The sequence below is a fragment of the Alternaria infectoria genome (genome assembly GCF_024043175.1).
Source record: "Alternaria infectoria strain BMP 0036 chromosome Unknown scaffold_9, whole genome shotgun sequence".
In the NCBI taxonomy this organism is placed as follows: domain Eukaryota; kingdom Fungi; phylum Ascomycota; class Dothideomycetes; order Pleosporales; family Pleosporaceae; genus Alternaria; species Alternaria infectoria.
Genome location: NW_026250698.1, coordinates 1007169 through 1021078, shown reverse-complemented (window position 1 = coordinate 1021078; position 13910 = coordinate 1007169). Strand labels below are relative to the sequence as shown.

Sequence of the window (13910 nt, the reverse complement as noted above, 5' to 3'; positions counted from 1 at the left end):
GGTGAACGACAGTAGACAACGTGTCACGGGCCGTAGTGGAGGATAGCGAGCAATGAGTGGGTGCCAAGTCACGCATTGACAGGGTCCTCCTCACCTCGGAAGCCGCAGCCAGTGATTGTCGTGTCCGACGCTGCAACCAGCGATGCAACTTCTCGACTAATTTCTGCACAAAACAAACACTCGCGCTCCTCCGCTATACACCCTCGACCCTTCTCCGCCTTATTGCCGCCTCGCCGCTTCCTCGAGGCGCGCTCCCTTATCTCCACCACCTCACTGTATCTTAGCGCCGCGAGCACCCCAGACGGATGCCCATTACACGCGCAACGGCTCTGGCCATGAGCGACGACGCCGCCGATGAGTCGACACAGCCGCGCGCGTCGCGCTTCAAGGAACACACAAACACCAACGGCAGCATACGACCGCCGCCAGACGAGCTATGGAAAGACATTGGCATCGAAGAGCTGATCGAGCAGTTCAACGAGGAGAACGCGAAGCCGCCGACGTCGAGAAAGAGCTCTGCGAACCGCATGCCCCGCCTGGTCAAGTCGGCTTCTTCGAGGGCTGCTTCTGGTAGCGGGACCCCTACGGAATCCAGCTTTAGCACAAGCGTCCAGGCATCGGCAACCGCGCCGACAGAGACGACTTATGCCCGCCTCCAGCGCGCGTTCGCTTCCATGTTCGGCAGTGTTCTGGGCAAGCGCAAAGCTGGGAACGCAGACGCGGAGCGGGAGAAGGACCAGCACCAGCAACTACTCGACCAGCGCAAGAGGGATGCCGAAATCGCCTATCACGAAGCGAAGGACCTGGGTCTTCTTCCTCAACCAAAGGTCTTTGTACGACCCGCTATGAGGTCGCGGCAGTTTGGTACCCCATCCCAGCCTGTTGCCGCTGAGAAGATGCAGCTTGGCCTGACCGCAGCCATGGCAGAGGCAGCGACCCCAATCCGCACACCGCGAACACCAACCCTCCGCCACACCCCCAGCAAGAAAGACCTGCACAAGCAGAAGAAGCTTACGAAGCGCGTCTCTGACCTCGAATACAAGCTCGCCTCTGCGAAGAAGGAGCTCCAGACCGTCCTCTACAACGACATACCGCCCGTCCCACGCATCCCCGACTTCGCACCACCCACCCCCGACGTCACCCCGAGCGAAAACGAAGACCCATCACGAAACACAACCCCTGTCGAAGTTGAGCCACCCGCCAGCATCGGCAAGATCGTAAAGAAGCGCAAAGCCACCATCCACGACTCGGACGGCGAGTACAAGCCCATACCCACCGACTCCGAAGGCGACATCGACATGCTCTCCGCTGCATCCGCCTCTGAAGCCGAAGTGTCGGAGCGCACCGAGCGCAGTATAAAGCGCGTCAAGAGCACCGCCAACAAGAAGAGCCCCCGACGATCTAGTTCGAGGCTCACCAAGAGATTCTCGAGGAGTAATCTCAAGAGCGAAGAGCCTGTGCGTGTTGTGCCTGATGGTAGGGACGTTCCTGACGTGCCTAGTATACCGCGTGAGATGGAGGGCAAGGGCAAGAAGGTCAAGGTTGGGGATGATGGGTTTGGGGGGTTGGGCCATGAGATCTTTTGACTAGAAGATTGATGATATGTTTAGGAGATGTTGAAAAGCTTGCTTTACCCGGAGAGACCATTGGGCGTTGTCGCATCATCAGCCTGGGAATATCTTGCATAGCACATGGAGTGTGCGAGAAGGCGTTTGCTGGGTATCTTGTCCCTCCTCCCTTTCTTCTTTTTAGGTCCTTTTCCTTTCTCTTTTTGTCATTTTCCGTTTACATCATCAGCGTCCCTCTCGACTACTCGCACTGTGTGCGGGACTGGAGTTGCTATACTTCTTGTATCTGTCTTGGTCAGAGATTTTGGTCTTTTCCCCATTAATGTTCTGGAGCATTTTGTATAGGTATTGTCTATGCATGAAAGCGACGAAATTACGACTTAATAGCATACAATGGCATAATATCTATTCTTGAACAGGCCGGTGTTGGGGTGTCAAGACTTGGAAGTGTGCTACTCGCATCTGGGAAAAATGTCTTCTGGGACTGAAGGTGATAGCTTGTAAGACACTCGTCTGGTATGTGCACATGTCTTGGTGCTCTAGATCATTACTCTGCTGTAGTCGCTTGTCATCATGCAAGACATGGTAAGACATGCTCGGATACATGTCTCTACACATCAAAAGTCTCAGACCGACTACGACCAAGAGCGATATATCTAGCTTACCACAGGCTCACATGCAAAGGTACACACTGCAACAAGACACCGAAACCATAAATCAAGATACCCAATCCCTCATCCAACCAAACAAACACCACCCACACAACATGCCTTACCACCCCGACTCAACCTCCCGCGCCCTCTTCATAAGACACCACATCCACACTCCTACCACCCTGCAAGAAGTCCTCTGCTCCATCTGTCGCCAGCGCTGCACCGGCCACCACCAAGTCGTTCAAATCACTGCACATCCGGAATGTCAGTGTGTGTTTGGCGAGACGTGTCTGCTGCAGTGGCTGAGATCTGGGAGTGCGGCATGCGGTACTTGTCCGAGTTGTAGAGCTCTGCTGTTTAACAGGGGGGTTGATGATGATGAGGATAGCGATGGAGATGGGGAGGAAGAGGATGACGATGAGGACAGCGAAGAAGGCGAGACTCAAGGCGACAATGCACGCGGACGACAGCGAACAAGACAGGAAAAGGGGCATCGCCCTCGTCGCCGTAGAACGCCTTCGTCTTCGCGCCCAATATCACGAGCATCCTCCTCAGCCTTTTCTGCCGTTGTCTCCGTCACAGCACCACCTCGCTCTTTCCACCGCCGTCGCCGCTCCCCTTCTCCGTCTCCGTCCCCATCTTCATCAGCCACCTCACACACCTTTTCCGCCCCATCCACACCCACGCTCAACCCAACCCTCGCAATCGACACCCTAGTCACCGACCTCTGGGCCGGAACCTGGGATCTCGTAACAGAAAGCTGGTCGCTAACCCCAAACGACGCTTCGCGCTCACGTAGCATAACCCGCGCACAACTCATCATGCTGGTCCGTGATGTCAATCCTTTTGAGGAGGAGTTGGAGGATGCGGTGGTTGAACATCTTGTTGTGAGAGCGAGGAAGATGGTCGTGAAGCATCGGCGGAACGGGGAGTATGATGATGGAGGGGAGTTGAGGGCGGAGAGGGAGGATGTCAGGTTGGCTGTGGGATATGGGGTGTAGATGGTCCGCGGGCGTGTTTGCTTTTGCGTGTGTTTGATTGTTGTACGTGGTCTAGATCTCGTGTGTAACTTTGTGGAGTTTGCTTTTTTGTTGTATTGGTTCCCGAAAGTGTTGTCACATGTGAAGTCGAGGAGGGTAAGCGATAGGGTCATACAGCAAATATATTCCATTCACATAACCTGTCTAGATACTGCATCTGGATAACGAAAGCAGCAAACCTCACATCACACAGCGCCTATCAACTTTAATGCTTCCAAATACCCTGCACGAACGCCCGATTGACCCCGCAGAACCACGGCGGCTACTCCCATTTCCGAACCACGGACATGCGGGTCATCCGGTTGTGGCAGTCACGCCAGCCAATCGCAACCCAGGGATATAGTTCCGCTCCACCACCTCTTTCCCTCCCCCTGCTTGCGTGCGCCCCACGTCATCGATAGGCCGCAGTCTAGAAACGACAATGGCCATTGTTTGGCAGCCTGGCAGGCCTATATAGTCAAGGTGGGTCTGGGACTTTCTGCTGACGTGCGTGCTTGCATATTGTCTACCACTCCCGAGCGATAAGTACTTGCGGAATTTCATGTACGAACATAAACCCGAGAATATGGCCGACGAGAAGAAAGAACAGGTGAAGCGTGTTGCGGCGGAGAAGAAGGATCAGGCTGAGCGGGTGGCTGCTGAGAATGGCATGTGAGTTGCTGTTGCTGTGAAGGACGAATGCAACGATGGCTAATGGATGGATAGTGCGAATCCTTCGGGTGCGATGATTGCGGCTTTTGCGCCCATGTATCTCGCTGCCATACCTCTTACGTACGTCTTCTCTGGCTCTCGAAGCCGTTCGTTAAACCGGACTGGAACTGAATGGGTCGAATAGCTCCTTCCTCACAAAGCCGAACAGCGTCACTCAGTCGCTGGTTCACGCGCTCATCAAGTTGATCCCCGGTGTCACAGTACGTTCGTTCCTCTTCAACACTGATATCACACTAATGACAATCTTCAGACAACGGCGATAACTTCCGGACGCGCAATTCCCGCCCTCTCGGCTCTATACATATTCTGGACCTTCGGCGCATCGGGCGCGCTGTCCGCAGCAGGGCAAGCCATGGGCCGAGAAGAAGGTCTTGATCTGGAACATTCGAGGAAGCATATTCACAAGCTCGATGGACTGCCACTGAGGCTTAGGAGTGCGCATTATGCGCTTATGGAGAACTTCCCGGGTAAGCTGATACATACTGGACCGCTCTTCATCAGTAATGAATGTCGCTAACGTGGACGTGATCGCAGGCTTCGCCCTTGCTGCCGCGCTGGCGCAGGTCCTTGCGCCTCGAGATGCACAGATCGTGAACCTGCTGGGCTACCATGTTATCGCCAAGTTGCTTGTGCATTACCCGTCTTACCTGAGCAACGTGGCTTTGCCGAGGACTGCTGCGCATGTCACTGCCACGGCGGCTTTGATCAATATCTGCTGGAGGTTGGCTGCTGGCAACTAGAATGGAAGGAAATTTTGAAGTTGTATTGATCAAGTAGAGACTACTATCTGAAACTATTCAAGACGTGTCCGTGGCTACCATCCTATCTATGCAAGGAAGCTCATCTTGCTACTAGTACCGCTCTTGTACTTGTATTCCCTCTCATAGTAGTTCTGATCAACTACATCCTCTTCACCGAGGAGATCCTCACCTGGGAGAGCCTTGTCGTGCAGGACCATGGTTGCAACCTTCGACTCTCCCAAACCGTTCTTACTGGCTACCCTGCGGATCTCTTGCAGAATACGATCCGAGAGACGTTGATACATGGGGTCGTCAGGAGGATTGTCGCCTCCTGGGCCTTCCTTGGAAGAGCCACCATCGCTCTCAAACGGCTCGAAGTACGCAACGACCGTTTCCAGCTCAGAGAAGTTTGCCAAAACCTCGGCGTAGGCGGCAAAACGGTTGTCGAAGCCGGTGATCTGCGCTCCGGTAACGCCATGTATCTTCCCAGCGAAGCCGTCGTGCTTCCATGGTAGTCCAAACATTAAGTGTCGAAATCCCAGCCGCTTGAGGTTGGGACGGATAGCCAAGATTTTCTTCAGCATACCTACGTTGAGAGAGTTCGCCCCAAAGCTCAGATCACATGACTCCAGGTCGGAATGGCTGGAGATCATCCGAGCCAAGTCCGGCTGCCAAGGGTTGAGCGAGACGACTTTGAGGTCTTTCAGGGTCGAGAATGAAGCGAGAAACGCCTCAAGACCGTGAGGATTCTCCTCCCAAAGCTCTTCAGCGTAGTCCCAGTTTTGCACGTCCAGCTTCTGAAGACTGACGCCAGTAGCCATGAAGTGTCTGAGGAAGCGGGGTAGCAGCTGGCAGTCATCCAGTTCGAGCCGGCGTATGCTGGAGAAGTTGATGCATGTGTAGGTATCCTGGGGAAAACCGTGGCCAAAGTCGAAGTGACCGAGGCTCAGATGCGTGATGTTGAAGCAGCGGATGGTGGGGGGTGGCGCAGGAGCCATGTCGAAGATGTTTGCACAGTCATGCTCGGGCCATCGCATCGACCATGATACTGATTCGAAACCTTGTGCGGTCGGGAACCCAAAGGCGCCGAGAACTCTACGGAACATGTTCACCGACGTGCCTGTCTCTGAATTGCGGTGTGACATAGCCTTGTAACCGCCACCGTGCACCAGGAGTGCGTCTTTGCTTTCTCTTCGGGTAGGCTGGAACGTGTAGTTGACTGAAGAGTCCATCATACGGTGTGGCTGCGGGATAGAGTCACAAGCCCATGGAAGATACAGCTCTTTGAGGTTTTCCTTCAGTGGCATCGAGTCGGCATCGAATAGCATCTGGAGATAGGTATCGACCTTGCGAGAGAGGGAGACGTCAGTAAGCCGAAGCTCCTTCAGCGGTACGTCACGGAGCTCCATGAGAAACTCAGCCAGAATATATCCGACTTCCTCATCGTTCGAAGCAGAGAGCGTCAGTGTTCGCGTCTGGTGAAGTTTCATCTGGTCCAGGGTACATGGCAGATAGGTATCCGCCATGAAGCTAGCGTCCTGACACGGGCTTTGGTCGATGTTGATGGCGACATGTTGGTAGAGAGGGCGAGCAGCGGGAGCTTGAAGATATTTGCAGACCTGAGTGACGTCGTACAGGAATTGTCTACCCTTCTTTTCATGGTATAGCTGTATCAGTTAGCAGTGCTCCTCTGCGTTTCGCTCAAGCATCTGGAAACTCAAGTTCTTTACTTACATGCTCCATAACATTGTCTAGTAACTCTACGGGGAGCTTGAGTAGGCCTTGACGCCCATTGGCCGACGTTGCAGGGGCTGGTATAGCTACAGGCGCGGGGATGGGTGTAGGAACAAGTGCGGGGATGGGTGTAGTAATAGGCGCGGGATCGTTCAGTTTCGGTTTCTTTGATACCGCATCCTCTGACTGCGATGAAGAGCGGGAGCGAGGACGCTTTGACGGAACTTGACCCGGACTCGCTATGTCCTTGTTCGCTGTAGTGTCGGGCTCTGCGCTGTCGCGCTTGACTCCTCCGGATGCGGGTTTCTCTTCTCCAAGTCCAATGGACGTGTGAAGGGGCTCCAATGGAGCGAGATCGTCATTCGATGTCATCTTGCCAGTGATCTCTGTCGACCCGAGCGACAGTCGCCAAATTGATCCAAGAAGTCGGGAGGTGAGAGGAAGGTGAGGGGGAGGTAAGAGAGATCAAGTGAGAGAGAGATCTAAGACGGTGTCAACACCGCGACCGTTTGCAATATTGCGTCACCCACTCAAGGCGCGCTAACGCGCACAGTCGCCCACACACCCGCTACAAATACCGCTTGTCTCACCCATTTCCTCTCTTTACTTTCTACCGCTTCGCGTTCCCAAGATCAACCGCACTCCTCAACCCTCTACTCACCCCTCTTCTCATCCCTCTACTCATCCCTCTACTCATCCCTCTACTCCCCCTCTACTCAACCGCGCCACCCGATCGCGCTACATCGTAAGTGATCCACCACCCCATCTGTCCTACTAAACGTGCAATAGCCGCCTGGAGATACCCTCCAGCCACATCACTTCGCTCACCGGGTGGAAGCGTCGAGTCGGCATAATAGCCACCAAAAGGCTCAACTTGTGTGGAGGGGACCCCAGGCCAAGCCACAGAAGCTTTCAACAGTTTCGCCAGTGCGAGTTGATCTACGAACGATGGTGAGCGACGGAGACGATACGGAGATCTCTAGAGGTCTACTTGGAGGCTCGCTGGTGCCTTTGAGGACGGTCGAAAACCAGCGCCCGTTCTACCCTTACCCCAACGTCCGGCATTCAACATAACCGGGAGGGAAACGCAGAACACCTTTTTTTCATTGATACGATTGCTGTACGCCATCGATCGAGGAAGAAGCAACATGGTTACATCCAGATGACGAGACCGCTGATTCATCAGTCTCTGGACCGGAGATGGTGAGAATGGCAAAAGGCGGCGTAAGTTGAGTATTTCCAAGTCATTAACACCGCTGAACATAGAAGACGCAGTAGCCAAAAGTGAGCGCGAGGCCTTGATCTGAAGAAGAGAGACAGCGCGCACATGACTTGGAGGAGGGAGCGCGCGGTCGTAAGGCTGGTGCACCCCTTGCGATCGTCTTCACGTCACTATACCTCTAGCTGTGTAGCGACTGAGGCATCACTTGCGGCTCGCAAGTCGTTCATGGGGGTGGGTGTTCAGCTCTTTCCTTGTATGAGGTGTCACCGCCACACATCGTGCCTTCCTCAACAACGACCTCACTTCCGAGAAGAGCACCTTCCACAACAACGATGACGAAGGTGTCGTCATCAAATCTCGATGCCTGCCACCACTCTCCTCTGCACACTCGCTATCCTGGATCTTCAGGATGGACCTGGCCACTATGCGAGAGCTACCAACTGAATCCGCAGCGACTCTCCAGCCCTCAGATGAGCATAGCGACACACTTCTTGCCCTCGCCTCCGCGGTTCTACTTCAACTCGACACTAACGCTACATGTCCTGTCTTCGTTAAAAACATTTTTTAGGATGTTAAGGACGTTCTCTAGTACCTTCGCAAAGCACAGGTAAGCTCTCTAGCTTCTTACTTATTTATTCTTATCTATTTCTATTTACTAATTCTAAATTCTAGATTACTTTTCTTCCTAACCTTCTAGAGCTTCTAGTAACTAGAGAACCCTTTTCTATACAGCACTTCCTTAGCAGATCTCTTTCTCTTAAGAATAGATATAGTCTTTACGTGCTAGTGCTAAAAAAGTAGATAAGTAATACATTTACTAGCAACTAGATATATAATTACTAACTATATCTTAGTAGTAGAACTAAGAAAAGAAAAGGCATCTATATAAGATTTAGTAATTATAATTGCAATAAAGGCTACTTAGATAGTATAGTAGGTACTATACACTTTAGCTAGTAGATTGCACACTAATTAATAATTGTATAGGCTTCTCTAGTTAAACTAGTCTAACATTTTTAGCTTTAGATACTATTTCTTACATTAGAAGCTACTTTTAGCTATGTCTTTATAATATATAACTATAACTATATAAAGAGTTTAGAGAAGAGCTTCTAGAATCTAGCTACTCTTGACTACTAAGGGCTGTGCAGCAGAAGTAGCCTACAAGAAATCTATAAACTTAAGGGTTTCTTTGATTTAAGTAAAGAGGAGCTAAGAGCGGAGGTAGAAGCTTTAGAGAAGAAGGCAAAAGAACAGCGAGACCGCTACGTAATATCCCCAGAAGCGAGGGTAAGGAGGAATGAGGCCCGGAAAGAACGGAGAAAGGATCCTAGAGTTGCAGCGAAACAGAATGAGGCGATGAGGGCGTATAATAAGAAGCAGCGGAATACCCCAGAAGGCAAAGCGAAGAAGGCTGCTGAGAACAAGGCGTATAATCAGACACCAAAGGGTAAGGCAGCTCAAAGGAAGTCTCGTCTGAAGAAGAAGCTGGCAAAGGAGGCAAAGGAGAGAGCGGAGACAGAGTGAGGATTAGCTCAGGACAATCGAGAGAGCTATCAGCGTCAGTCACTGCCCAATCACAAGGAACATGGCGAATCGTTGGCAGGCAGAGAGATGAGGGATCGAAGGATCAGGCGTCGGCGGACTTGGAGCTTGTTTCGTTTAGCCAGAAATGCCAAAGCAGATATGTCAGAGATCTGTAAGCGCAGGCTGTTGGAGAGCGGACGGAGATGTCAGCGGAGGGACATTTGGGAAGCGGCGAGAGTTGCCGAGGCGCCAGTCGAGCTCGGACTTGGATGTCGCGCGCAAGCGAGGTATGGCGAACAGCTGAAGTTCGTGTCCTACCCGTTCCATCATCTATGACCGATGCCACTTCATGGTTTGAAGATGAGTACGAATCGCGTTCGACCGCATCTCATACAAAAATTGGCAACAGCTGGACAAGAGAAAATCAGACAACGGCGATCCCGACCCCGCGAGCGGCCCAGTTGGACCCCTCCGAAGACCCTCAAAACCCGAACCAGTTCTTCCCTACATCACGACACCGAAGTCCGGGATCATAATGGCGAATGCTGGCCACTCCTGTCGATCTCCCGCAAGATACCCACAAGCTCGCGCATCATCTCTGCTGAACCCAGCTTAGCGCCTTCGGCAGCATTACGCATCACTCACGAAGTCCGGAATAGCGCCTTCTCCTGGGATGATCAAAGCTAGTTCTACCGACTGCATCTGGATCTTGGCGACTAACTAGGCTAAACTACGAGTTCACGATACTGGCGGACGGGTCTTAAAAGCAGCGCATATGATGCGTTTGGCGCCTAAATTCTTATCAACAAGAACATCTTTTCGTTCCAGGGCGCCACCATGTCAGCCATATCATGTAGGACTACAGCCGTTTTGCCAGCCAATCCGTCACCTAATGAACATGGTACCATGTCGGTGTCCTTTTCAACAATGCATCACCATCACTGCGCCTTCCGCTTAGTGATAGAGAGGTGTACGAATCTGTACGTCATTGATATAGGTAAAATTAGGGCACTGCATGTGAGATAAGGATTAAGTGTGGTGGGTAGAATATCGTACGTGGGCGGCAACAGTAACGAGCTCTTTAGCTATAGGGACACGCAATAAGGTTGCTCTCGAGCCGAAGGCTAAGATGTAAGTGTCACATCATACTAGGGAAACACTAAAAACCCTGGAGCCTACGTCGCTGTCAGGCCACCTGCTTTGCACGTTTTTATCTTGATGTAGGCCCCAGGGTGTTCGTTTTTTCCCTTGAATGGGGTGGTGTTTAGAGCCAAAGAACCTTGCGGCATGGCGTTGGGAGATGTACCGAGTTTGATGAGTGCGGACATTCGCGAGGTGCGCCGCAGAGCTCCTTAGAAAACTGTGTGACTTTGGATAAAGAATTCGAATAGTGTCACATTGAGAAAGTCTTGTTCATTTGGAAAGCTTATTGCACTCTACCTGGGAAGAATCTAATGTCCACGCAGAGCTACAAGGAGGATAAGCCTAGCTAGAACCGGCTCGATAGAGCTTCTATCTTCGGGCCTAATCTTGGTGAAAAATAGGGCTCCATGGGATCCTGCGTCTCGAACTCTTGCGAGAGAAAAGATGTAGAGTACTTTGGAGAACGCCATACTGTTTCCAGACTTTATGGTAAGAGTATGCGTGCCTTGATGTAAAATCTGTAAGGCGATCAAGGGTAGACTGTTGCTTCTCTCATTGCATGGGGCACGCGACACTCCCGCTTTTGCTCTCCGAGTACCTTTTGACGAACGCAGTCTAAGCAAAGACCATCCACCGCATCATAAATCTTGTCGAGCTCGGCTATGAGCGTAGCCTTAGTGTATCGAGCAAGAGACTTGCAAGCACAGTTCGGGGTTGTGCAACTCGCAAAAAGAGGAGGTAGCTCAGGTACGGTTCTAAGCTTGGACTTGATGATCAAGACCGAGCACTGATTGACGGGCCAAAGATCATTCCGCCTGAGACCGAAGATAAAAGTACTCAAGGCCTGCTTTGAAGCAGCACAAAACTCGAGTCCCGTAACGATCGAAGCGAATGCCGTGGTGATTCGCCTCTGATATGAAATTTGACGAAGTAGTAGGTATTCGAACACCTCCAAAGGTAGGAACTCGTGACCATCTGTGGCTTTTGTGACGCTGAGGATCGCGGTAGGGTCGCGGACCAATCTCTGAGAGACTCTGAAGAACTCTCTCGGCAACTCGAGGAGATGTGTGGCAAGAAGCATCTTTTCGAAATCTGCAGCTTCGAAGTCTTCGAGAAGGGCGCCAATCCAGATGATAGCCCATGAACGAACCACATTCGCGCAATCGTATTTGTTACACAAAAGCGCAATTTTGGACAAGACGGTGGCGGCGAGCTTGAGGGGAAGTTCCGAAGTCTGCATGTGTGCGATCTTGCAGATCATGGTGATGGACTCAGGATCGTCATCTGGAAGCGGGACAGTGCGTGGTGAAGCCGGCGAAAGATTCTGGCCCTCGGAGAAGCGGCCATCGAACATAGCCGCAAAGACTGGTGAAGCAAGGCCGAGAACTACGGACGAGACGAGGATTTTGCGAACTCCTTCTCCGACTCCGTCTTGGCCCGATTGGAGTATGACATCGCCTCTTTTTGCAACGACCTCTGCGTTGCCTCCGCTTTTCGACATTGTGACAGCGCCTGTGTTAACGTCAGTAAACAATTCTTACGATCAGGTTAGTGATCAATCACCTTCAGACGTGCGCTTCCGTGGGATAGCCAGCGTGAAGACTTCGCCTTCTTTGAGACCGTGGTAGAACAACAACAACCTCAATTCGCGCCCGATTGGAAAGTGTCGGGTTCAGAAGATGGAAGCAAAGACGGTGGTTGAGAGGGGGTCGCGACTGCCCTCTGGGTCGCGACTGGAACCTGGGCTTATTCGCACTCACCTTCACTTCCTTTATGGCTCGCACGCGTCTTGGGCAAAGGAACAAGCCGATAGAATTACCGAGTGATAAAACAGTTCAAAATCAGCAAACTGAGATATTGTGATGAAGCGCATCTTCCATTCCGTTGCGGTTTCTGTGCGCCGCTACTTGACGTGTTTTGAAGTGCTGTCGCCAGTCAATTGAGAATTGTTTAGGACTGCTCATATGTTGAAGCCAGATCAACGATCAATGTAGTGCACCGAGAGTTACCATAAGCTCTTCCACAGATCGTCTGACCTTGGGATGGTGTTGCGGCATCATTGCCTATCCAGCGCCCACCTCACAACCGCCACGATCGTTAACCTATGGAAAGTCTGAACAGGTCTGGAGCCTACATCGGCGTTGGGGCATCTACTTTGCAGGTTTCCATGTTAATGTAGGCTGCAGACCTGTTCAGCTTTTCCCATGTATGAGGTGGCAATGTGAGAGTTCTAGACAACCTATTGGACGACAGGAGGGCTATGATGAAAGCAAACGCCGATCTTGTGGCACGAAGAGGTGATGACTTGATCTTCAGCTGTGATGAAAGTGATCGAGAGGAGACGGAGCTGCCGGAGAAGTTGTGTGATCAACACGACGATAGGCAAGAGCAGGACTGGATAACTAAGTCTTTTCAATCACGGAACTTAACTCCATGAGATGTCGGTGAGACGACACAATGACACCATCGGGTCCCTCAGCTACATCGGGAGAAGGGATGCGTAGTGTCATTCTGTGGATGTGGTGGGGTACCTGGAAGCTGGAAGCTGGAAGCTGGAACTACCGAAACGCGAATTTGGCGCGCGCGCACCTTCCGAGCGAGCTTCGGCCGAAAGATAAGAACGATCTCCAGCCTGCCGCCGTCTAAACCGAGACAAACCCCCTGCGCCGACCGTCGCCCTGGCTTCCCGCGAGTTTTGTCAGACGCAACGGCGACATCTCGCATCCGCAGACTGCGAGCTTGAACCGCTGCAGCTCCGCATTTCCTGTGCTGCTGCGGACAAAGTACAAAGCGGCATCTAGATTGCTCGGACGCAAGCCCACTTTCCTTGGATTTGCCATCGCTAGCACGGGCACGACCTTCCAGAGTGTGTCGTCCGAGCCCACAGTTCTCTCTACGCAAGATGCATTTTCCTGTGGTCGCATTGGAAGCTGGAACCCAGCGAAAGCCCTGTGGACAGCCATTCGAACAACACCTCATCACGACCTTCGGGCCTCTGAGAGTCACAATACCAGCTCCGTAAACCATATTGATCCTTCCACAATGCCGAATTGAAGCTATTCGGGAGCTCTCCATATGGAGCTTTAGCGTACGCCAGTGAAGTGCCACTCCCAGGCCTCGATTTACGTACATTCTTGCTCGATCGGGTCAAACGACCACGCGCTACTGGAGCTACCGTGTTGACCCACGCCCACAGACTACGCTACGGGCTTCTCGGCGAAGCTTCGTGAGTATCAAACGGGTAAGCAGCTGGTAGAGCTCCCCTGGCGCGTCTGTGAGCTGATTCGCGCCATTGGACGCGACCCCGCACTATCAGCGATGCGAAGTAATTCCAAACACGACCGTCACACCCGCAGCGACCACTTGTCTGTGTGGGAATGTCGCATCACCAAGTGGGGATGACCGACCTCGTCTGCCTGGTGACCCAGGGATCAGAGGCTGAAAGTAGTGAGAAGATCGTGCGGCTGCTCGGCGGTATATAAAAGCCCCCTCACGAACCCCTCAATTGCTCTCACAACACCAACATTGTCCAGTGTAGCATCCGGTCTTCCATTTAACTTCTCTACCATACA

General features: G+C 52.2%; 4 protein-coding genes across 4 annotated transcripts; 2 read left to right on the top strand and 2 right to left on the bottom strand.

The window, feature by feature from the left end:
* Window positions 1-305: 305 nt before the first annotated feature.
* Window positions 306-1586, top strand: J4E92_006295 (uncharacterized protein; the record flags this gene model as incomplete). Its single annotated transcript, XM_051497665.1, has 1 exon — window positions 306-1586. One exon carries the CDS (start codon window positions 306-308, stop codon window positions 1584-1586), a length of 1281 nt encoding a protein of 426 aa, XP_051352312.1.
* Window positions 1587-3802: 2216 nt separating this feature from the next.
* Window positions 3803-4712, top strand: J4E92_006294 (uncharacterized protein; the record flags this gene model as incomplete). The annotated part of the gene is made up of 5 exons (XM_051497664.1): window positions 3803-3912; window positions 3967-4032; window positions 4097-4172; window positions 4223-4439; window positions 4507-4712. The coding sequence occupies 5 exons, from the start codon at window positions 3803-3805 to the stop codon at window positions 4710-4712; spliced, it is 675 nt and encodes a 224-aa protein (XP_051352311.1).
* Window positions 4713-4798: 86 nt separating this feature from the next.
* Window positions 4799-6818, bottom strand: J4E92_006293 (uncharacterized protein; the record flags this gene model as incomplete). Its single annotated transcript, XM_051497663.1, has 2 exons — window positions 4799-6379; window positions 6447-6818. The coding sequence occupies 2 exons, from the start codon at window positions 6816-6818 to the stop codon at window positions 4799-4801; spliced, it is 1953 nt and encodes a 650-aa protein (XP_051352310.1).
* Window positions 6819-10867: 4049 nt separating this feature from the next.
* Window positions 10868-11839, bottom strand: J4E92_006292 (uncharacterized protein; the record flags this gene model as incomplete). The annotated part of the gene is made up of 1 exon (XM_051497662.1): window positions 10868-11839. The coding sequence occupies one exon, from the start codon at window positions 11837-11839 to the stop codon at window positions 10868-10870; it is 972 nt and encodes a 323-aa protein (XP_051352309.1).
* Window positions 11840-13910: the final 2071 nt, after the last annotated feature.